Source organism: Marmota marmota, unplaced genomic scaffold, assembly GCF_001458135.2.
Source record: "Marmota marmota marmota unplaced genomic scaffold, marMar, whole genome shotgun sequence".
Lineage (NCBI taxonomy): Eukaryota > Metazoa > Chordata > Mammalia > Rodentia > Sciuridae > Marmota > Marmota marmota.
This window is the reverse complement of record NW_026000242.1, coordinates 5,697,467-5,718,343: the sequence shown is the minus strand read 5'-3', so window position 1 is coordinate 5,718,343 and position 20,877 is coordinate 5,697,467. Positions and strand designations below refer to the sequence as shown.

Sequence of the window (20,877 nt, the reverse complement as noted above, 5' to 3'; positions counted from 1 at the left end):
GGAAGCAGCGGGGCTGGGGTTCCAGGGGGAGCGGCCGCCGCCTCAGCAGCTTCTTCGTCGTCCGCCTCGTCTTCGTCTTCGTCATCGTCCTCAGCCTCCTCTGGGCCAGCCCTGCTGCGGGTGGGCCCGGGCTTCGACGCGGCGCTGCAGGTCTCGGCCGCCATCGGCACCAACCTGCGCCGGTTCCGGGCAGTGTTTGGGGAGAGCGGCGGGGGAGGCGGCAGCGGAGAGGTAAGGGGGCGAGGAACCCCCAGGTCCGGGGTCCCGACCCTCTGAGGAGCCCCTTCCCCTCCCCCATCCTTGTTTGAGGAGCATCCCAATTCTGGAACCATCCTGGGGTCCCTGACCCGGGGCAAAGAGCCCTCCCATGTTGGGATCCCCATACAGGGCTGCAGACCCCAGACGCCCCCACCCCGGGGTTTGGACCCTTCTGGCCAAGGCGTTTGCGCCTCGCCTCCTCCCCCGGACCCTTCCCCAAATCCCTTGGCACAGACCCCCTCGCCGGGGTTTCCCATCCCGGGCCTGAACCCCTCCTCCCTTTCACAGATTACCTCATCCGAGCAAGATTCCTCCCTCCCTTCTAGAGACCTGATCCCGCCACATCCCCGCCTCCCTCTCTGGGCAGATGTGTTACTCCTAGGGCAGTTTTTCCTCTCGGGCATCTCTGGGATGGTATCCTCGTCCAGGGCCCCGTTCTTCTAGCCCCTGGGGATTGGTGTCCCTTCCCAACACCTTGTTTCCAAAAACCTGACGAGCCCCCGCCTAATCCCCGCCAGGTCCTTACCTTGCCGGCCACTCCCCCTTCCTTCACCTCCACCCCCACCCCACCCCCAGCAGACAGATCCTCCCGCGTCCCGCCCTACCCCACGGGGAAATCTCCTTTCCTCTCCACCTTGCCAGCCCTCACCTCCTTGCCTTCGAAGATAACATAACGGTGCTCTCCTCCTGCAGTGGTCTCTTCCCCCATCTTCCAGAGCCACCGTTTCTAGTCTACTGGTAGCAGGGAATTAATTACTCTACCTAACACTCCACCCAGTCCCTCCTTCAGAATGAAGGATCAGTGGCATCTTTGAGGGGAAATAGTCCAGCGTCCCCTAGCCTTTGAGAAGAGCAGCTTTCCAGCACTCTTTTGGAGAGGAACAGGCTTTCCCTCCAGCTCTGGGGAAGGTGGCCCTGTGATGGGAGGTGTTTGTAGGGGTACTTGGGCAGCATCCTCCCATGGGAAGCAGCTGCTCTCCTACCCCACCCACTGCGCCTGAGAGCACGCAGTCTCCAGCCCTAGCTCCCTCCCACCCTTCTTTTTCTCGACATTTCAGTATTGATCTACCTTTTCCTAGGCCAATCCTGGGGCTTGCAAGGGATGGGGGAAGCCGGGTTGGGGTGAGGAGAGTAGGTAAGGGACAGTTTTACTTTGCTCGTGTTTGCTTTGGTTTGGGAGAAAGAGGAGAATTATGAAGCAAAGTTATTCCTTAGAGGGAGGCGTTAGGTTTATCTCTGATTCTTATAAGAGAACCCAGTTTGAATGAAGGGCCAGACTTTGCCCCTTCCCCATTAGTAAAGGGGTAGAATGGGGATGCTTTTGACAGTCATTATGCAGCCTTCTTTAGTAAAATGGAAAGTTGCCCTGGGAAGGGAAGTTGAGTTCAGGTTCAGCCAGTGGCGTTGCGCATTTGTTTTCCATTGGATGCAGAAGGGGGAGTTTGAAACACAGGGGAGGGGGGGAATAACGGGATGGGGGATGCTAGGAGGAGGAAGAGCAGCTGCTAGGGGCTGAGGAGAAGGGGGGTAGGGGGTTACTGCTCTGGAGTGCTCTTGATTGAAACAGAAAGGGAAAGATAACAACCAGCCGTTTCCTGCGTGCTCTGCCGTTGGTGCACACAAAATATCCTGGGCAAACCCCTTTTTGCCTTTTGTGCCCCACACCCCTTTAGATTTACCAAAAGATCCTGGGAAGATGGGGAGGGAGGAGATCCCAGGGACCTCAGCCCCTTCTCTCAAGGAGCTGACATTTTTTAGTGCCTCCTTTTTAAAAATGTTTCTAAGGCAGCCTGATCAGGACACTGACAACAACCGCCTTCTGACAGCAAGGAGGACATGATGGGGGCGTGTTCCTTGCTATGTAGCTAGCAGCAGCGTCCCCTCTCCCTGCCTCTCTCTGCTCTATCTCCACCTCCTTTTCCCAGCCTTCAGAAGGCAGCTGCAATCAGCAGGGTTGTTTGAGACTATTTATTGGTTGCTGTAGATTATTATTTTTTTTGAAAGGCCAATTCTGTATTTTTTAAGCTAACAACACAGATCCCATGTAGTTGGAGAACCAAAGGCCTCATACATGACAAAAAGACTGAACCGTTCAGGTTACTTGCATGGAGTTGGTGCTTAAATGTGAGTTGATTTTGTTTTTTTAAAAGATACAGCAGCAAAAAAATAAAAATAAAAAAATTAATTTACCTGCTTATTTTAGAAACTGAGACTTGCCTGGTTATATATAGAATTTTAGCCCCATGTATATTTGAGAATAATAAGAAAGTCTGTCTTAGAGAAGTTAGTCTGTTTTAAGGGATCCTAAGAAGCATTTTCTTCTTGTTTAACATGCTTATATACTTTGTAATGAAGGACCAAATTTCACCTTCCAAATGTTATCACATATTCTAAAGCAAAGTTTTATGCTGACAACTTCCAATCACAGCTTTTCAAGAGACTGGTTAGAAAGAGAGAGACCTGGATTCAGGGACCTAATGTCTGGGCACCAGAATATTTTATCTGTTGGTCATTGAAAAATCACCTTAAAAGTTTTAATCAGGTGCTATATATTATCTTATTTACTGGTGTTATGAAATGATTGCCAATTGGTGTTTTATTTTGATTCACATTAGTGTATAATGTAAAGCTTGTCAAGAGTTGCAGTTAATTTAAATAAGATGATACTAATAAGGGTTTTTTTTTTAAAACTGTTGCCTGAACAGTACTTGCTACTTAACTATGAGAAGAATAGTTGACTCCTTACATTAAAATTCACAATTTTTTCTGATTAGGCTTGAATGAGCTCTTGGTAATCTTTTTATGTGGTAGTTTGAAGCAATCTGGTATAGGTTGATGTGTTGTTAGTGCTAAACCAGAGTGACTATCTCCTTTGATCTGGTAGTTTTCAATGTAAGAACTAAGCATTAGTCTTATATAATCTTGCAAATCAATGATAAAGTTCCAAAAGGGCTCACCTGGGTTGATATAGAATTCTAAAGATTGCTTCTCAGAACTTGCTCACAGCTCCATATCAAGTCTTGTCTAGATTCATGAAGAAGAAATGGTTATATAACCCCAAATGATCCTGACCTCTTTAAATAGTAAATTGTGGTTTCTTTAATTGAATAATGACTAGAAGTTGCCCATAACAAAACCTTTAAGTTAATACCAATAAAAGTAGGTGACAGAACTTCCATATCACTTCCCTGTTGGGACTCTGTTACCAGAGGAGACTTATCTTTTACTATCATTGATTCCTAACTTTGCTCCTATTGAATAACTCTCTGGTAACAACTGTATTTAAGAATTCCTCGTGGGCTGGGGTTGTGGCTCAGTGGTAGAGCACTTGCCTAGCTCGTGTGAGGCACTAGGTTCGATTCTCAGCACCGCATATAAATAAATGAAAAAAATAAAAGTCTATCAACAACTAAAAATATATATATATATATATATAAAATTTAAAAAAAATTCCTCATGACCAAATTCTGTTAAAACAGGATTTTTTTTTTTTTTTTTTGTACCATGGATTGAATTTTTGGGTGCTTAATCACTGAGCCACATCCCCAGTCCTTTTTTGTATTTTATTTAGAGAAAGAGTCTCATTGAGTTGCTTAGGGCCTCATTAAGTTGCTGAGGCTGGCTTTGAACTAGCAATCCTGCAGCTTCCGAGCTGCTGGGATTACAGGCTTGTGCCACTATTCTTGGCTGGAAGGGATTGTTTTTAAAAGTACATAGGTGTTGATGATCTCCTATGTGGGCTTTCTGTATAATAGGAGTAGAATTTATTTTATTGTGAACTTTAAGAAATCAGAGGTTCATTTTTAGCCCTTTCTCTCCCTTTCTCTGTCACTGGGTAGTTAGAAGACCTTGGACAATTTATTTTTCTTTTTGTACCGATGATTGAATTCAAGGGCCTTTTACTATTGAACTATATCCCAGCCCTTTTTATTTTTTATTGTGAGACAGCTCTCATTAAATTGCTCAGAGCCTCACTAAGTTGCTGAGGCTCCTCAAGCTTGTGATCCTCCTGTCTCAGCCTCCCAAGCCACCGTGATTAAAGGCATGCACCACTGTGCCCATTGACATGTCATTGTGTTGATGAAACAAAAAGAATATGTATATATGTATGTTAGTTGTAGATAGATACAATACCTCTATTTTATTTACTTTTATGTGGTGCTGAGGATAAAATCCAGTGCTTTATATGTGCTACCACTGAGCTACAACTCCAGACCAACAATTCATTTTTAACCTTAAATTTCTGATACGTAAAACGAAAACTTTGCACAAAATAGCTCATGAATCCTTTTTTTTCCATTATCTTGACTTATATTAAATTTTTGATCAGGTCAGAATTTCTTCTTTTGTGTGTATTTCAAGAATGAGAATCAGTGCTCTTGTTTGATGATTTGTTTTTGTTTTTGCTTTTGGTTTTGATACCAGGGATTGAACCCAGGGATGTTTAACCACTGAGCCACATCCCCAGCCCTTTTTATTTTTAATTCTAAATTGCTTAGGGCCTTAGTCTCCCAAACTGCTGGGATTACAGGCATGAGCCACTGTGATTTTTAATATCAGTTTGTACATTTGCCCACTTAACTGGCATCATTATTAGGAGAAATTCCAAGTTGGTGGGAAGTTTTGATTTTGTGGAAAAAATATAACTGAAGTTAGCCAATTTCATTTATAAGAAACACGTAAGGGCTGGGGATGTAGCTCAGTGGTAGAGCGGTGGCCTAGCATTGTGAGGCCCTGGGTTTGATCTCTAGCACCACATAAGACAAACAAAACCAATAAAGAAAAAGTGTTTAAGAAGTGGGGTCTCACTATATTGCCTAAGCTGGCCTTGAACTCTTAGCTCAAACAATCCTCCTGCCTCAGCTAGGACTACAGACGTACACAACTGCCTGGCTTGAAGATAGTTTTAAACAAAGTTCTGAGAACCTGTAGGAATTCCAGACATTATCTGGTGTGTAGAGAAGCCCTCTTCTTTGGCTAAATTTCTTGTTTGGCTCTTGTTTTCATTGTTGTACATTATTTTCAGTCTAAGTAGTATATTCCTTAAGCTTTTAAATGAAAAGTTCAGTAGATCAGTGTATTTATTAGTCCAAATCCCTACTTTATGTTCAAAATGAACTTCTTTGTTTTTTACTGAGCATTAGAAATTCAGTCTTTTTCAGTCATCTCTCGCTAAAAACCTTATGAAATGTCCGTAACTTTATCTTCCATTGAATTATATTAAAGCACATGGTCCTTGCTGAAATCATTCACAAAATAGTGATTTACCTTCTGATTGGAAGCTAAGAAAAAATATTCTCATTTTGACTTAATTCTCATCTCTTTGCTCACCTTGAAGCTGTCCTTCCAGAGAACAACTGCAGATTCTATATCTGTTGCCTCCCTTGCCTTGTGGCTAGAGGGGGTGGCAATCATGCTTTTTTCGCTCAGAGGCATAACAGACTGCAGTGCTTCTCTTTTGGAGACTTGATGTGTTTTAATTGTAGGTCTCCTAATTAAGATCTCGTTGAGCCGGCCCACATTCCACTAATGTTGGCACAGCTTCCTTCTAGCACTTAACTGAAGGCCTTCAATTGAACCTTTTGTGAATATCTTGTCTCTTCATTCTTCTTCTGCCAAGGTGGAGCCCAGTGCCTTGGACCTTTGAGAAAGGGGGAAGCTTTGTGACCATCACTACTTTGGGAGGAACTTATTTAAGGATTGCTGGGGTGGGACCTTCCTTTGTTTGCATGTTATTTTCAGGGATTAAGAAAGGTTAAATTACTAATGAGTCTGGCATGATACACCTATTTTAATCAGATTCTTAACCCTGTAGGCACTAGTAGAAAAGAAGATGCTCATGTGTTCACTGATATAAAGCACTTGTTTGGATCTCATCTAGACTGGTTTATAAAGCTTAATGAATGAAATCTTGTCATGGAGTAAATCACAGACTTGTGATATTTGTGTACCAGCAGGTTGTGAAGACAATCAAATGAAATTATTGGTTGCTCCTAAATTATGTCAGATTTTTTGAAACAGACTGAAAGTTAGCTTTGAGATTCAAATTAACTTTTTAGATTAGAACGGACTTTAGGAGGCTCTAGAAATTGTTGAACTAATTAAAGAATATTCTTGTAGTGCTAATATTGCTTGAGAAGTGAGAAATTGGCTGACTTCTAGAATAGTTTCAGAATAAGTCTTTTTTCCCCCACTGGAAAAAGTAATTTGACTTTAGTTCTATAAGTGCTCAAAATATGGTCCCTTCATATATCTGTATGTGGCATGCTAGAGGAAACAGGGAGTCTTTTATTAAGAAAAGGATTCTTAAGTCCTTCACCTGGGCCCAGATGGTTTCATTGATCACATCAGTATGAGGTAGGCAGACAAAGGACTATTTTTTTGTTGTTGTTATTGTCATTTCATTGGTCATGAAGAAGACCTGAAAGAAGGAAGTACAGGATCATTTATGGCATGCATTAAATAAAGCTGGAGGCCTGCACTCTTATACCTGAGTGGGTGGTTTTATGGCTTTATTCTCTAATTGCTGGCATTTATGACTGTGTGGATGCTACTGGCCCTGTGGCTGAGGTAGATTATGCTGGGAATAGGGAGGGAGAAGGGGTCCTTTTGTCAGCCTTTTCATTTCCCCCTTCAACAAGGTCTCTGAGAAAGCCCTGAGGAAATGCACAGACACTTGGACTGAGAGAATGACTTCCCATAAAATGGTTCTTTATATTTTTAAAAAGGATGATCTGCTTTTCTTGACCTATCCAAAGAAATCCATACCACCACTGTTAAATATTTCAGTGAGCTTTTTACCTTGTCAGGTTACACAACAGGGGAAGCCAACCATGAGGCTAGAGCCACTGTGGAACATTTGCTTTTATAGACTAAGGTATTTGAAAGGAGAATTTTGTTGTATGATTTGTAGTAGTTGTAGGTGATGAAAGTCTCCTTGTAGGGTTAGTACAAAACTTCTTAAGAAGCCAAGTTTGGCTTAACTTTTTTAGATGTTGCATATATCTCCTTGGTGAATTTTAGTTTTAAGGAAATAGTTAACAAAGATGTAAATATAAGAGTTAGTTGGCAGTTTTATATACAGTGTATGAAAATTCCCCTTTCATTGAAATGAGTAGTTGTTTTTCTATTTGACAAATAGACTGAAGGGGTTTCCCCAGATATATTACCTTTAATTATTGCTACAGCAATACCTTATTAGGCACCAGTGAGTAGGATCTATTTCACTGTCATTTATTTCAGGACTTGGAGTTTCTGGCATATATTTTACCTATTTCTTGGATTTTTGTGTTTGGTTGGAATGTTTAGGTGGAGGTTTTTTAGTTATTGATAGACATTTATTTTATTTATTTATTTTTATGTGGTGCTGAGGATTGAACCCAGTGCCTCACACATGCTAGGCAAGCACTCTGCCGCTGAGCTACAGCCCCAGCCCATGGGTGGAGATGTTTTGTTATCAGCAGTGAGAATTGTGAACCCTTCTAATATTGGAACTATTTGAGAGATCTGTCCCTTGTCGGTGCTTTGCTGAAGCATCGTTTCATGCTCATTTTATAGTATCAAAGTAATTATGGTTTTCTGTCTTGAATTAGGAGAATATAAGTCCCTTGTGGAGTGGAGTTTTTAAAAAAAAATTTTTTTTTTTTAGTTGTTGATGGACTTTTTAAAAAATTTATATGCCATGCTGAGATTCAAACTCAGTGCCTTACACATGTGCTCTGCCACTGAGTTACAACCCCAACCCATGAGGAGTGTTTTTGAAGACGTTTTTTTCATTAGGCTCTCCTTTAACTATCTCAGTTCTAAAAACTAGGGAAAAGTTAGTCATCATCTTACTCCTAGAAGAACAAATATTTATACATGCCAGTATCAATTTTTGTCCATCTGTGAATATTGACAATTTTTAGATCAAACACAACATTGTCCCTGGATTATTGCCTTTAATTATAAGCCTTAAAATCTTGGGATAACATATCTCTTAAGATTAGTTAATGAGGAAATCCATTGGTAATCTCTGGTTAGGATTTTTTATTCATGCATATATAAACACCTTTACAAAGGAGAGGCAGAATCTCATATAATCTAATCTGGAATAGTGTGAGATAGTATATAGCACAGTACTTAAGAGCTACTAAAACTGTGGGCTCTGGAATCTCATTTTAGCCATTTATTAGCTGGAGGTATTGGAAAGTTTCTTGACTTCTCAGTTTTTTTCATTTGTAAATTAGGGGTAATCTAGGTTCTAAGTTATTGTGAAGCTCAATTGAGACCAGCATGCAAAGCACTTAGCACTTTGCCTGGCACATGGGAAGCCCTCATTATTATTAGAATAAAGAAACTAAAAGGACATAACTACTGTAATCTTTTTTTATTTTCTACCAAAATAATTGGTTTTTATTATTTTGAGGTATACCTTTATATGTGTGCCCATTTGAGTACTGTAAGCTCTCTCCATTTGCCAACATGAATGCTACACACATCTTGACTTCAAGATGTTCTTAATTTTGCTTTGGGTGTCAAGCTTTTTTTTTTTTGGTATGGGAATTGCACCCAGGGGCTCTTAATCACTGAGTCATATCCCCATCCTTTTTCTTTATTTTAAAATCTTGCTAAATTGCTTAAGGCCTTGCCAATGCTGAAGCTGCTTTGAACTTGCACTCTTCCTGCCTCAGCCTCCCAAGTGTCTGTCCTAGCACATATTGAGTTCTTCTGTAAATTCAGTGGAACCAAACTGAAGGTCAGCCACTCATCTTGGTAATATTGGTGTCCAACCAAAACATAATTAGGGACAAGGCAAAAAGAGAGGAGGAGGAGAATAAGTAAATAGGCAGGTAGGATACCAAGAAATAATGCCCCCATGAGTTGCATAATTGTCAGGGAGGAGATGGGGAGGTAGCTCTGAGGCAGAACTCTTCTGGCTTCAATTCTCCGTACTGCAGAAAACCCCAAAACCCTCAAATAGTCAAAGCAAGTTAAAGTTTAAGAATAGCTAGTAGAGGACTGTATGCTGTAGAAGGCAAAATATAGTTCTGCTGTACATATCACAAAAAAAGAAAATTGACAGGTTGTGGTGGTGAACAGCTATAATCCTAGTTATTCAGGATCAGGAGGCTGAAGCAGGAAGATTGCAAGTTCCAGGTCAGCCTGGACAATTTGGTGAGACCCTTTTTCAAAATAAAATTAAAAGGGAGCAGAGGATGTAACTTAGTGGTAGACCACTTGCCTAGCATGCACCTGGCTGTGTATTCAATCCCCGATACTACCAAAAAAAAAAAAAAAAAAGGTTTGTGAATATACTCAGAACACCATCTTTTCAAGATTAAGAAATTGAGGCACACGCAGACAAGTAGTTTAAGTCATATGGTTAGTATGTGGCCAAACTGTGATTAAAATCTTAACCTACATCTACTTGACAGTTCATTCTTGCTCTTTATTCAAGTCCTTCTTGTTCCTGCCCCCATCCAGTGGATTTCTGAGTCACATCCATTAGACTGTGATAGCATTTCCTTAATCTGTCCCTACTTTTCAGTTTCTACAGTCCCAATAGAAATTCATTACCTTTGCATGGATTGTTGGGATAATCTCCTACATCTGGTCTCTCTGCCTTCCCTTTTCACCCTATACAGGGTTGCCAGTAGTTTTCTTAAATATAATCTGATTATGTCACTATTTTCCTAAAACTCTGACTTTTAACTAATATACAATTTAAAATTCTCAGCCCTTCGTAGTCTAGCTGGCCTTCATTTCTACATCTTGAACCTTATCTCCTCAACATCCATACTCTCTTTTCAGCTGTACCTGCATTGGAATGCCAAGCTAATAGGTGTTCTCCTGAGTTTTGTGGTCCTGCCTTTCTACATTTTAAAGCCCTCCCTTTGCCTTAAAGTCTTTCCCTCTTGACCTGCCTATAGCTTATTCATCTTCTGTGACTCAACTCAGATCCCCACATCCTAGCTCTCCCATGAAGCTTTCATAGATGCTAATGCTAGTGAAAACTCTACTTATCATTTCCTCTTCTTATTGCACTTTATAACTGTCCTCAAAGAATATCCAGGCTTTCTTTTGTTCTGAACAGTTTTTGAATGTGTGTATCTTTCCCCTATTAGTTTGTGATTCCATTAAGGCAGAGACCATTTCTAGGTCATCATTTTTTTTTTTCACTTATGTTTTACATTGTTTACGGTGATGACTTTTTGTATAGAAGGTGATTAGTGACTTTGTTAAATTGAAAATTAAATGTACATACAAGTTTTAAGAACATTTTGTAGCCAGGTGTGGTGGTGCATGCCTGTAATCCCACCCAGCAGCTCGGGAGGCTGAGGCAGGAGGATAGAGAGTTTAAAGCCAGCCTCAGCAAAAGTGAGGTGCTAAGCAACTCAGTAAGACCCTGTCTCTAAATAAGATGCAAAATAGGACTGGCAATGGGGCTCAGTGGTTGAGTTCAATCCCTGGAGCCACTGCCTCCCCAAAAAGAACATTTTTGCAAGGATATACTATATAAGCTAGAAGAACTTGCACATGATAGGATAATTTTGACTAATTTTTAAAAAATACTAAACTCATTTAAGTATGGCAGAGGAAAGCCTAAGAGCCATTATAGGACTTTGTAAAGGTTTACAAAGTCCTATAAGGTTGTGGAAGTGATGTTGAGGTATCCTGATGGGATGGCATTATCTTTTATGTAGATAATACTTAGCACTGATCATCCCCTTACTTGAGTGTTGTTTCCATTTCTAGGTTCCTCAACTTAAAAGGGATGAGGAGACCTTGGAGACGATTCTGAGGAGACTCAAAAGATGATTATGTGATTGGAAGTCAGTCCTATGAGGAAAGGTTGAAAAAATGAAAGGTTAAGAGGCAACTTATAACTTCAGAAAACATGAATGGATCCATTATTAGGAATGGTAACCAGCTGTTTTCTAGTTCCACTGATATTAGAATAAAAAAAAATAGGCTTAAAATAAAGTAAGGAGTAGTAGGTAAACCTTGCTACTAATGATCATTTTCATTACAATGTTGGTAAAAAAGTTACCAAAATAATCTTCTCTGGAGATGAATTTTTATGACCTTCCCCTTCTGAGAATCAATAAATGTATTCTTATTCCGCTCCTTGAGGCATGGATCATGTTTTATACTTTTTAATTCCCCAAGGGGCCCTAGGACCTCATTGGTTCCCTAAAAGTATTTGATTTGAACTGTCGATTTGTGACAAAATAATTTTTAGTAGTAAGTTTCTAGAGAAATGCCTATATGAAATAATGATTTTTGTAGTGGTTTTATAGGAGAATAAAAATTTTATTAAGTGGAGCTAAGAGAGAAATCTTAACATCAGGAAAACAGTGATGTGGACTTAAAGTAGAAAACAAGCATTTGTAGCTTTTATGCCATTTTTAGTTTTACATTAAAGAGTAACACTGCAAAAATATCCCTTCTTAGGATTATCACTGCCTGTGGATGCATTATCACAAGTGCTTGCAAGTCATTTCCAATCTTGCTTCATGTGAATTAGTTTTATAAAAAGCCTCTGACCCTTGGCTTTTGAGGCTGTGTGGAGGGCTTGCATCACTCAGAATGAAACCTTTTTAGATGTGTTGGGTTGCAGAAAGCATTTCCTGTACAGTCAGAATGAAAACTCTGAATTGGGATTATTCATATAGATCACCAAAACTCTGGGCAGAGTTGATATTAACACCAGTTAGTTTTCCTACCAACATTTAGCTCCAAAACCTTGGTTGGGTTATTGAAGCTTTAGCACTTTTGAATTTAGTACTGGCACTGTGCATGAATTTTTTTCTTTTAGGTGAATGGATACTAGGTTTATTTAAGGTTAATTATATATTTCAAATATTTTCTAAATTCTTTTAATAAATGGGGTACACTTTTAACCAGTCTTTCTCAAAATGACTGGAGTTCATAGGTGAAGCTGGATTGTTTCAGGAAATCTGCAAGTGATGATAAAATGAAGGGCAGTTTGACTCCCTGATTGTAAAACTGGCCATCTTCTGAGAAACTCTGGGAATTGGAAATAGAACAGATTCATACTATTCCTGTAACTTTTAATTGCTAGTCATAGACGTATAAATTCAGAAAGCAAAAAAATAAAAAAACAAAGAGTAATTATGATTTCTTTATTCTTCTTGAGAGTCTCTGCTATTAGAATAATAAAAAATACCAGGGACTTTTTTTTTTTTTAAATGGGTTAATGCCACCTAATGTGGTCTTCTCAGAATGTGATGGCAAACTTCCAAATATGATGTGGTAATCTGAAGACACCAATTAGCTTTTCAAAAAATTAAGAACACAAAATTTCCCACCTTCTATATTTGAACATTAATTCCTAAAAAATATTAGATCAAAATCATTTTGACTGGGGCTGGGGATATAGCTCAGTTGGTAGAGTGCTTGCTTTGCATTCACAAGGCCCTGGGTTTAATCCCCAGCACCAAAAAGAAAAAAGAAGAGATGACCCTATTTACCTTGAGAATGGGAAGGAAGTTGTGGCTTCTTCGGTGTTACCCCAGTTGCTGTTGGTCATCCAACAGCCCATCTTCCCAGAAGGAAAGATGCAGCTTGACTTTTGCATCAGGATGAGAACAACAAGCTGAAAGAGAAGAACTGAAACTTGTAGTTGAATGAGGATTTGGCTCAAACTGAAGTTAACTACTTAAAGTTGGCACATGAGGGACCAAGTCCTCTTGTAATAAAAAGAACCATCTCTGAAAACAAAGTTGGTGTTTGATTAATTTTTTCACCCTATACAAATAAATCTGGTCATTTTGTGGTACTTTTCCTGTTGGAGTATAAACCTTGTGATTATGATGATTAGTTTAATTTTTTACAGTTTGCCAGATGGGTTTATTTCTTTTGCTTCTGCTAATAGATAAGTCAGTTTAGACTTAGAAACTGAGGAAATATACCTTCTTGTGTTTTTTTTTTTTTAATGACTTTGAAAAGTAATTAGGGACATTGCCAAGAATCTGAATAGCTTAATATCTGAAGACATTCATGTTTCTGTTTCTGTTTAGTTTTTAAAGACAAGCTATTTTATGACTACTTTTCCTTTTTTCCTTCTTTTGGCTTTATCACTGAGCTACATCCCCAGCTCTTTTTATTTTAAGATAGGGTCTCACTAAGTTGTCCAGTTTATGATCCTCCTGTTTCAGCCTCCCGAGTTGCTGGGATTACAAAAATGTAATCTGAAGCAGGATGGGTAAAGTTTACCTGTCTCATTTGATGGCTGTTTTGAGCATCTTTGCTCAGTGTGTGTTTTTTTGTTTGTTTGTTTTTGTACTGGGGATTGAACTCAGGGGCATTTAACCACTGAGCCAAATCCTCAGCCTCCCCCCGCCTTTTGTTTTTAAATATTATTTTAGAAGTTGATGGGCCTTTATTTTATTCATTTATTTATATGTGGTGCTGAGAATTGAACCCAGGGCCTCACACATGCTAGGCAAGTGCTCCACCACTGAGCCACAATCCCAGCACCCACTGGCCCTTTTTTTTTTTTTTTTAAGAGAGAGAGAGAGAGAGAGAATTTTTTAATATTATTTTTTAGTTTTCGGCAGACACAACATCTTTGTTTGTATGTGGTGCTGAGGATCCAACCCGGGCCGCACGCATGCCAGGCTACCGCTTGAACCACATCCCCAGCCCCCCCACTGGCCCTTTTTTAATCTTTTATTTAGAGACAAGTTCTCGCTGAATTGCTTAGGGTCTAAGTTACTGAGACTGGCTTTGAACTTGCCATCCTCCTGTGTCAGCCTCCCAAGCTGCTGGACATCTTTGCTTCTTGATCTTGTTAATGTAGAGTAGGCATGAGGAGAACTGCTTCTTCCTCTGATTACAAAATAGGCAGCATTTGTGTTTCTTGAGTGATAGTTGCTAGGTAGAATTGAATTAAATATCTGAATATTGGACTTCATTCTTATATGGATGAAAATTTTACCTTCTGTTGTAATTTAAGAAAGTGTATTATTGTCTTTGTACTCTAAAATCCTAGGTGATCTTTTTGTGTTAATATTCTCAACATCAGGCAGAGATTATATTTAAAGCAGTTTAAATCTCTTCCTCTCTGTTAATGCATTCAGAAAACCATTCTTCTCTTTGATGTACCAATGACCTCAGAGAATCAGCCCTTGCCCCTGCCTATCTGTTCACAAGATACTAGGATATCTATTCAATAACTGTTACATTTCATTTCTTTTTTTAAAATTTTTTATTTTATTTATTTTTTTTAAAGAGAGAGAGAATTTTAATATTTATTTTTTAGTTTTCCGCGGACACAACGTCTTTGTTTGTATGTGGTGCTGAGGATTGAACCTGAACCCAGGCCACACGCATGCCAGGCGAGCGGGCTACTGCTTGAGCCACATCCCCAGCCCTCATTTTTTTTTTTTTTAATGTTTATTTTTTAGTTTTAGTTGGACACAGTACCTTTATTTTATTTATTTATCTTTTTATGTGGTGCTGAGGATTGAACCCAGTGCCTTGCATGTGCTAGGTGAATGCTCTACCACTGAGCCACTACACCAGCCCCATGTTACATTTCTTGACTACTTTCAGTAACCTTGTTGGCTTAAAAAATTCGTCTCTGGATGTCTGCATATTTGACCATGCTTGAATATATTTTTCTCTTATTGATCCCACATCATTATTTTTATATTTTAGAAATGTTTTACAGGTATCACTACATTTACTTATATTAAAAATGATGAAAAAGTACTTGCAAAGAGACTCATCTTCCTAAATGGCAGTCATAAATATTGTACTCTATAAAGTAAGAAAAGGACAGAGATTAGAGAATGGAATTAACTTTTGAAAGATCATCTTATGTTCTAGGCACATTATTAAGTGCTGGGACTTTAGTATTGAACAAGCTCTTCTCTTAGGGAGCTTACTATCTACCTTTTTTTTGGTACTCAGGGGCACTCAACCACTGAGCCACATCCCCAGCCTTATTTTGTGTTTTATTTAGAGACAGAGTCTCACTGAGTTGCTTAGTACCTTGCTGTTGCTGAGGCTGGCTTTGAACTAGTGATCCTCCTGACTCAGCCTCCTAAACTGCTAGGATTACAAGCATGTGCCATAATGCCTGGCTCTACTTTTCTTTTTAATAAGTTCAGCTTAAAGAATAGTGTGAATATGAGCATAAGTACTAAAATTGTAGTACTTTGCAAGATATTCTGGAAATTGATTATTTGAAAATTGAAACTCTCAAAATTAATATTAACAGAATTGTCCTTAGGAGTAATTTAGCTACTAATCTTCATTTACTGATGTACTACTGACTCTTGAGAGGCAGTTGTATTATATGAAATATAAGAATGAATGAAGATTTTTTAAAATATGTATATTTTTTTAAAGAGAGAATTTTTTAATATTTATTTTTCAGTTTTTGGTGGACACAACATCTTTATTTTATTTTTATGTGGTACTGAGGATCGAGCCCAGTGCTCTGTGCCTGCCAGGCGAGCACATTACCATTTGAGCCACATCCCCAGCCCAGTTATTTTTAGTTGTAGTTGGACGCCATACCTTTATTTTATTCATTTATTTTTATGTGGTACTGAGGATCAAACCCAGGGCCTTGCACTTGCTAGGCAAGTGCTCTACCACTCAGCCCCAGCCCCAGCACCTGAATGAAGACATTTTTTAAAATATATGAAATATTTAGCAGCTTTTCTCTTCCTGTTTAAAGGGAACTTTAATTCTACTACCTTATTTGCCACTTTGTACAAAGTGCCCCCCTTCTGTTGAAGACCAGTGTCTACTTTCAAGCTCTGGATTCCATCACCTCTCATCCATTCAGGATTGTACCTCTTCCTGCATCTGCAGTTTATCTCTCATAACTGGATTGGTGCCATCACAATATAAAGCTGTCTGAATATAATTATTTTTTTAAATTCTTGAAAAGGCCAGGTGCGGTGACACATGCCTATAATCCCATTGGCTTTGGAGACTGAGGCAGGAGGGTTTCAGGCTCCAAGCCAGCCTTGGCAACTTAGCAAGATCCTATCTCAAAAAAATAGGGGCTGGGGTTGTGGCTTAGTGGTAGAGTGCTCACCTAGCACATTTGAGCCACTGGGTTCAATACTCAGCACCACATAAGAATATAAATAAAGATACTGTGTCCAACTACAACTAAAAAATATAAAAAGGACTGTTGATGTGGCTCAATGCTTAAATACCCCTGGATTCAGTGCCTAGTACAAAAAACAAACAAAACAAAAACCACCCTCAAACCCATTGAACCTATGTCCTCTTCCAGCTACTACCTGATTCTTTGCTCCTTTTGACAGAACTTTTTCAAAGTGCTATGTGTAATTGCTGTCTCTACTTTCTCACCTCTCATTCTCTCCTCAACCTTTCCTATTGGGCTTTTATTCGCAGGACTCCACTGAAATAACTCTTTATCATGATTCTCAAGGACCTCCATTTTACTAGGTTGAATAGATATTTCTTAGTCTTCATCCTGGCATCATTTGAACCAGCTGATAATAACTCTCTTCAAATATCCTGTTTTTTGGGCTGGGATTGTGGCTCAGCAGTAGAGTGCTTATATCGCACACGCGGGACCCTGGGTTCAATCCTCAGCACTATGTAAAAAATAAATGAGTGAAATAAAGGTATTGTGTCCAACTATAAAATAAAAAATATTTAAAAAAATAAAAACATACCCTTTTTATTTGGATTCTATAACACTATACTTACTGTTTATCTACTTAACTCATCAGTTATTAATTTTCAGGATTCTGTGTAATTCCCCTCTTCTGCTAAATGTTGAAGGTACTCAAGAGTCTATTTTTGCCTGCCTTCTCTGTCTACACATTCTTCCTGGTGATCTCATCCAGGCTTCATCTATATGACTACCAACAAAATCTTTGTCTCTGATACTATTTGGTGGAATTCTAGACCTGTGCAACCACCTGCCTATTTGATATTTCCATTTGCATAACAATAGGCATGGCTAACATTAACTGAGTGTTTATTGTGGTCCAGATTGTACTCTGAGCATTTCACATGTATCTCACCTAATCTTCATGACCACCCTGTGAGGTGCCACTATTATTCTCAGTTTGCACATAAGAAGACGAGTATGCCTGGAACCACTTGCATATCTGATAAATACCTTGCACTTACCATGTCCAAAATGTTTTGATTTTTTTCCCTCAAAAGACAGGGTATATAGCTCAGTGGTTGAGTACTTGCCTAGAATTCATGAAGCACTGGGTTTCATCCTCAGCACAACCACCAAATATATATAATTTTTTCCCCTCCCTCTCTCAAGCCTTTACCAGTTTTAGTCTTTTGTTTTGGAATGACTCTAATATATCCAGTTGCTGAAGACCAAAGTTTTACAAGAGTTATCCCTGATTTCTCTGTTTTATTCACATCCCAAACCTGAGCCATCAGCAAATTCTGTCTGCAATGCACCAGATATACCCCAGCTCTCAGCTTCCTCTCAGCAACTCAGCCACCAAAACTCTAGACTTATCCATTATAATCTTTTGGCTGGACTATTTTCTCTCCTCTCCTTGCTTTTGTTCTTTCCTTACCAGAGTTTGTTCATCACACAGCAACTATGAATTCCAGTATTACATCATAATATTTATTCACATTAAACCTGGCAGTGTCTTCTGTACTGCTTGAAAAAAAAAATCCAGGTTCCTTACTATGGCCAACAAATATGTATGTGAGCTGGCCTCTGATCAAGCTTGTTTTTCATCACCATATCTTACTCTCATTCATTCTGCTGCAGAGCCATGCTGACCTTTTCTATCTGTCATGTGTGCTGTGCTTATTGCAGTCTCTGGGCTTTAGTACTTGCTATTGGACTAAAATACTATTCCATCAGTGTCTTTACAAACTGTTTTTCCCCCTTCATTTAGGTATAACCAGGTTTGGCAAGTGATTTTCTGCAAAGTGCCAGACAGGTGGTTTCTGTTGTTCTAGTGCAGAATTAACCATGAACAATATACATAAATGAATGAGTGCATTCAAATTTTATGGACACTAAAATTTGAAGTTCATAAAATTTTCGTGTGAATAAAATAGTCCCTTTATTTCTTTCAAACATTTAAAAATAATAAAACCTATTTTAACCTTAATTCATGGACCAAAAAAAAAAAAAAAATGGGCTAGGCAAATCTAGCCAAAGTCTGTGGTGCTTAGTTTACCTAGTTTTGGTAAACTTAGCTTAGAGTGAATAGTTCTGGACCATTCTTGTAAATACCATCCCACAGCTAACCCCTGTCTATCCTTATTGCCTTAGTGTCATTTATTCATTTATTAAGTGTTTACTTTCTCCAGGTTGTAGCATCAAGGAGGGATTTTGTCAGCATATCTTAAGAGTCCAGAATGGTAATTGGCAACAACTCAGTAAATACTTGCTGAATGACTAAATGCCAGTCACATTTGAATTATGGTTGTAGACTGCTCTCTCCTTTTTAAAAATCTTTTTCCTATTCTAGGTCATTATATCCATTTCTGGAATAGGCTTCAATACAGTTAGACCTTTTCTACATTTAAGAACCAGTAGTGGGCTCGGTGTAGAGCATTTGCCTAGCATGTTTGAGGCATTGGGTTTGATTCTCAGCACTGCATATAAATAAATGAATAAAATAAAGGCTCATCAACATGTAAAAAGTATTTTTTTAAAAAAAAGAACCAGTGATAGCCCCTGCTCTGACCAGACGGTCCTGGAATTAACAAGGTTTTAGTGCTTGATTTGTCTTTCATTTTGTCCCTGCTGAGGTTTTCCCTGTCCAAGCCAGTAAGTTTTTACTAATCCTTGCATCTGATCATCTTAGTAATAGTAGTAGTAGTATTACTATTACTACTAATTCGGTACTGGGGATTGAACCAGGGGTGCTTTACTACTGAGCTCTATCCCCAGCCCTTTTTATTTTAAATATATATTTTTTTAGCTGTTGATAGTCTTTTATTTATTTACATGTGGTGCTGAGAATCAAACTTAGTGCCTCACACATGCCAGGCAAGTGCGCTATCACTCAGCCCCAGCCCTCTCTTTTTTTACTTTTTAAAAATATTTTTTAGTTGTTAATGGACCTTTATTTTAGTTATTTATATGCAATGCTGAGTATCAAACCCAGTGCCTCATGCATGTTACACTCTACCACTGGGCTACAACCCCAGGCCATTCCTTTTTTTTTTTTTTTTGAGACTTTGTCTCACCAAATTGCCCAGGCTTACGCAGTTTGCTATTCTTTTTTATTTTGTACCAGGTATTGAACTCAGGGGCACTCAACCACTGAGGCACATCCCCAGCCCTATTTTGTATTTTATTTAGATACAGGGTCTTACTGAGTTGCTTAGCATCTTGCCATTGCTGAGGCTGGCTTTGAACTTGAGATCTTCCTGACTCAGCCTCCCAAGCCTCCCTGGGATTACAGGCCTGTGTACTGAGCCAGGCAATTTGCTATTCTTCTGCCTCAGCATCCCTAGTTGCTAGGATAACAGGCATGCACCACCATGCCCAGCTTCTCCCCATTTCTTAATCTGTTATTGCCTATTACCACCATTATGATTTATTTTCTTCTGAACTATATTCTTAAAAAATTGCTGGTTGTGAACCTCCTTGATATTCTAAAGAAATCTGTTGTCTCACCTGAAAGATATGTATACACATTTAAACTTGCCTGTAATTTCGAGTTTATAATCTTACTCCTGCCTGTAAGCTTTTCTGCAACTAAATCCATGCTTAGTCCTCTTTCCTCTTTCTCAAGAGCACTGCCCTCCTTTGTGCTGCGTATTCATTCTTTCCTACTGCTGTCTTCATCGTCAACTCCAGTTTTCCATTTATTACCATTTGGTTTTCAGGATTTTCAGTTCCTTCTTTCCTGCTATGTCCCCTTTTAGCATAAAAACATAATCAACTCCAAAATAATCTTCCTGTGATGGTCTTTCCCTACCTTATGCCCTAGCTTTTCTTCCTCATATTACTGAGTTTTTCAAGAGTAATTTATATTCATTTTAATTTACCTCAACCCAGTACAGTATGCCTCCTCTTGCTTCTAACGTATTGAAATTGGCTTTGGTAATGTCACAGGTGACCTCCCAGTTTTGATATGCTACTTTTCATTTCAGTTCTTACCCAGCTTGAACCTTCCCTTGATGTGTATTTATCCCTTGGTTCATGATCTTCTGTGAATATTCCATCTAGACTGCTTCCTTGGCTCCCCCTTCTCTTGAGTATTGTTCAGCTGTATCTGCTCCTCGGTGCTCTTTCTTCATTCTCAGTATTATCTCCTTGGGTGATGGCATTCAAATGCACGGTTTTAGCATTCATATATTCATTGAGTTCGATGTGTTTTCTCCATATCATTGTTTCCTATAGACAACTTAGACATTTCTAACTCAAATATCTAAAGTTATCTCTTTTCTTCCTTCTATAAACCTCTTTCTGTATCTCCAGTCTTGATAAATAGCACCAGAAACCTGTTCAGCCTAAGCCAGACACCTGCATTTCTTTATTGATTCTTTCCATTCCCTCAACTCTTTATATCAAAACTTTACCTGTTTTGCCTCTTAAAGATCCTGGCGGGGGGGGGGGCGGGGGATGTGGCTCAAGTGATAGCGCGCTCGCCTGGCATGCGTGTG

At 39.2% G+C, this 20,877-nt stretch overlaps 1 protein-coding gene across 1 annotated transcript in view; it reads left to right on the top strand.

Moving 5' to 3' along the window:
- Nucleotides 1–20,877, top strand: part of Kmt2a (lysine methyltransferase 2A) — an 85,187-nt gene that overhangs the window by 3,245 nt on the left and 61,065 nt on the right. The window contains exons 6-7 of the mRNA XM_048795611.1: nt 6–231; nt 2,284–2,382. Of these exons, the coding sequence (XP_048651568.1) occupies nt 6–231; nt 2,284–2,382 (325 nt within the window). The remainder of the gene's footprint in view (nt 1–5; nt 232–2,283; nt 2,383–20,877) is intronic.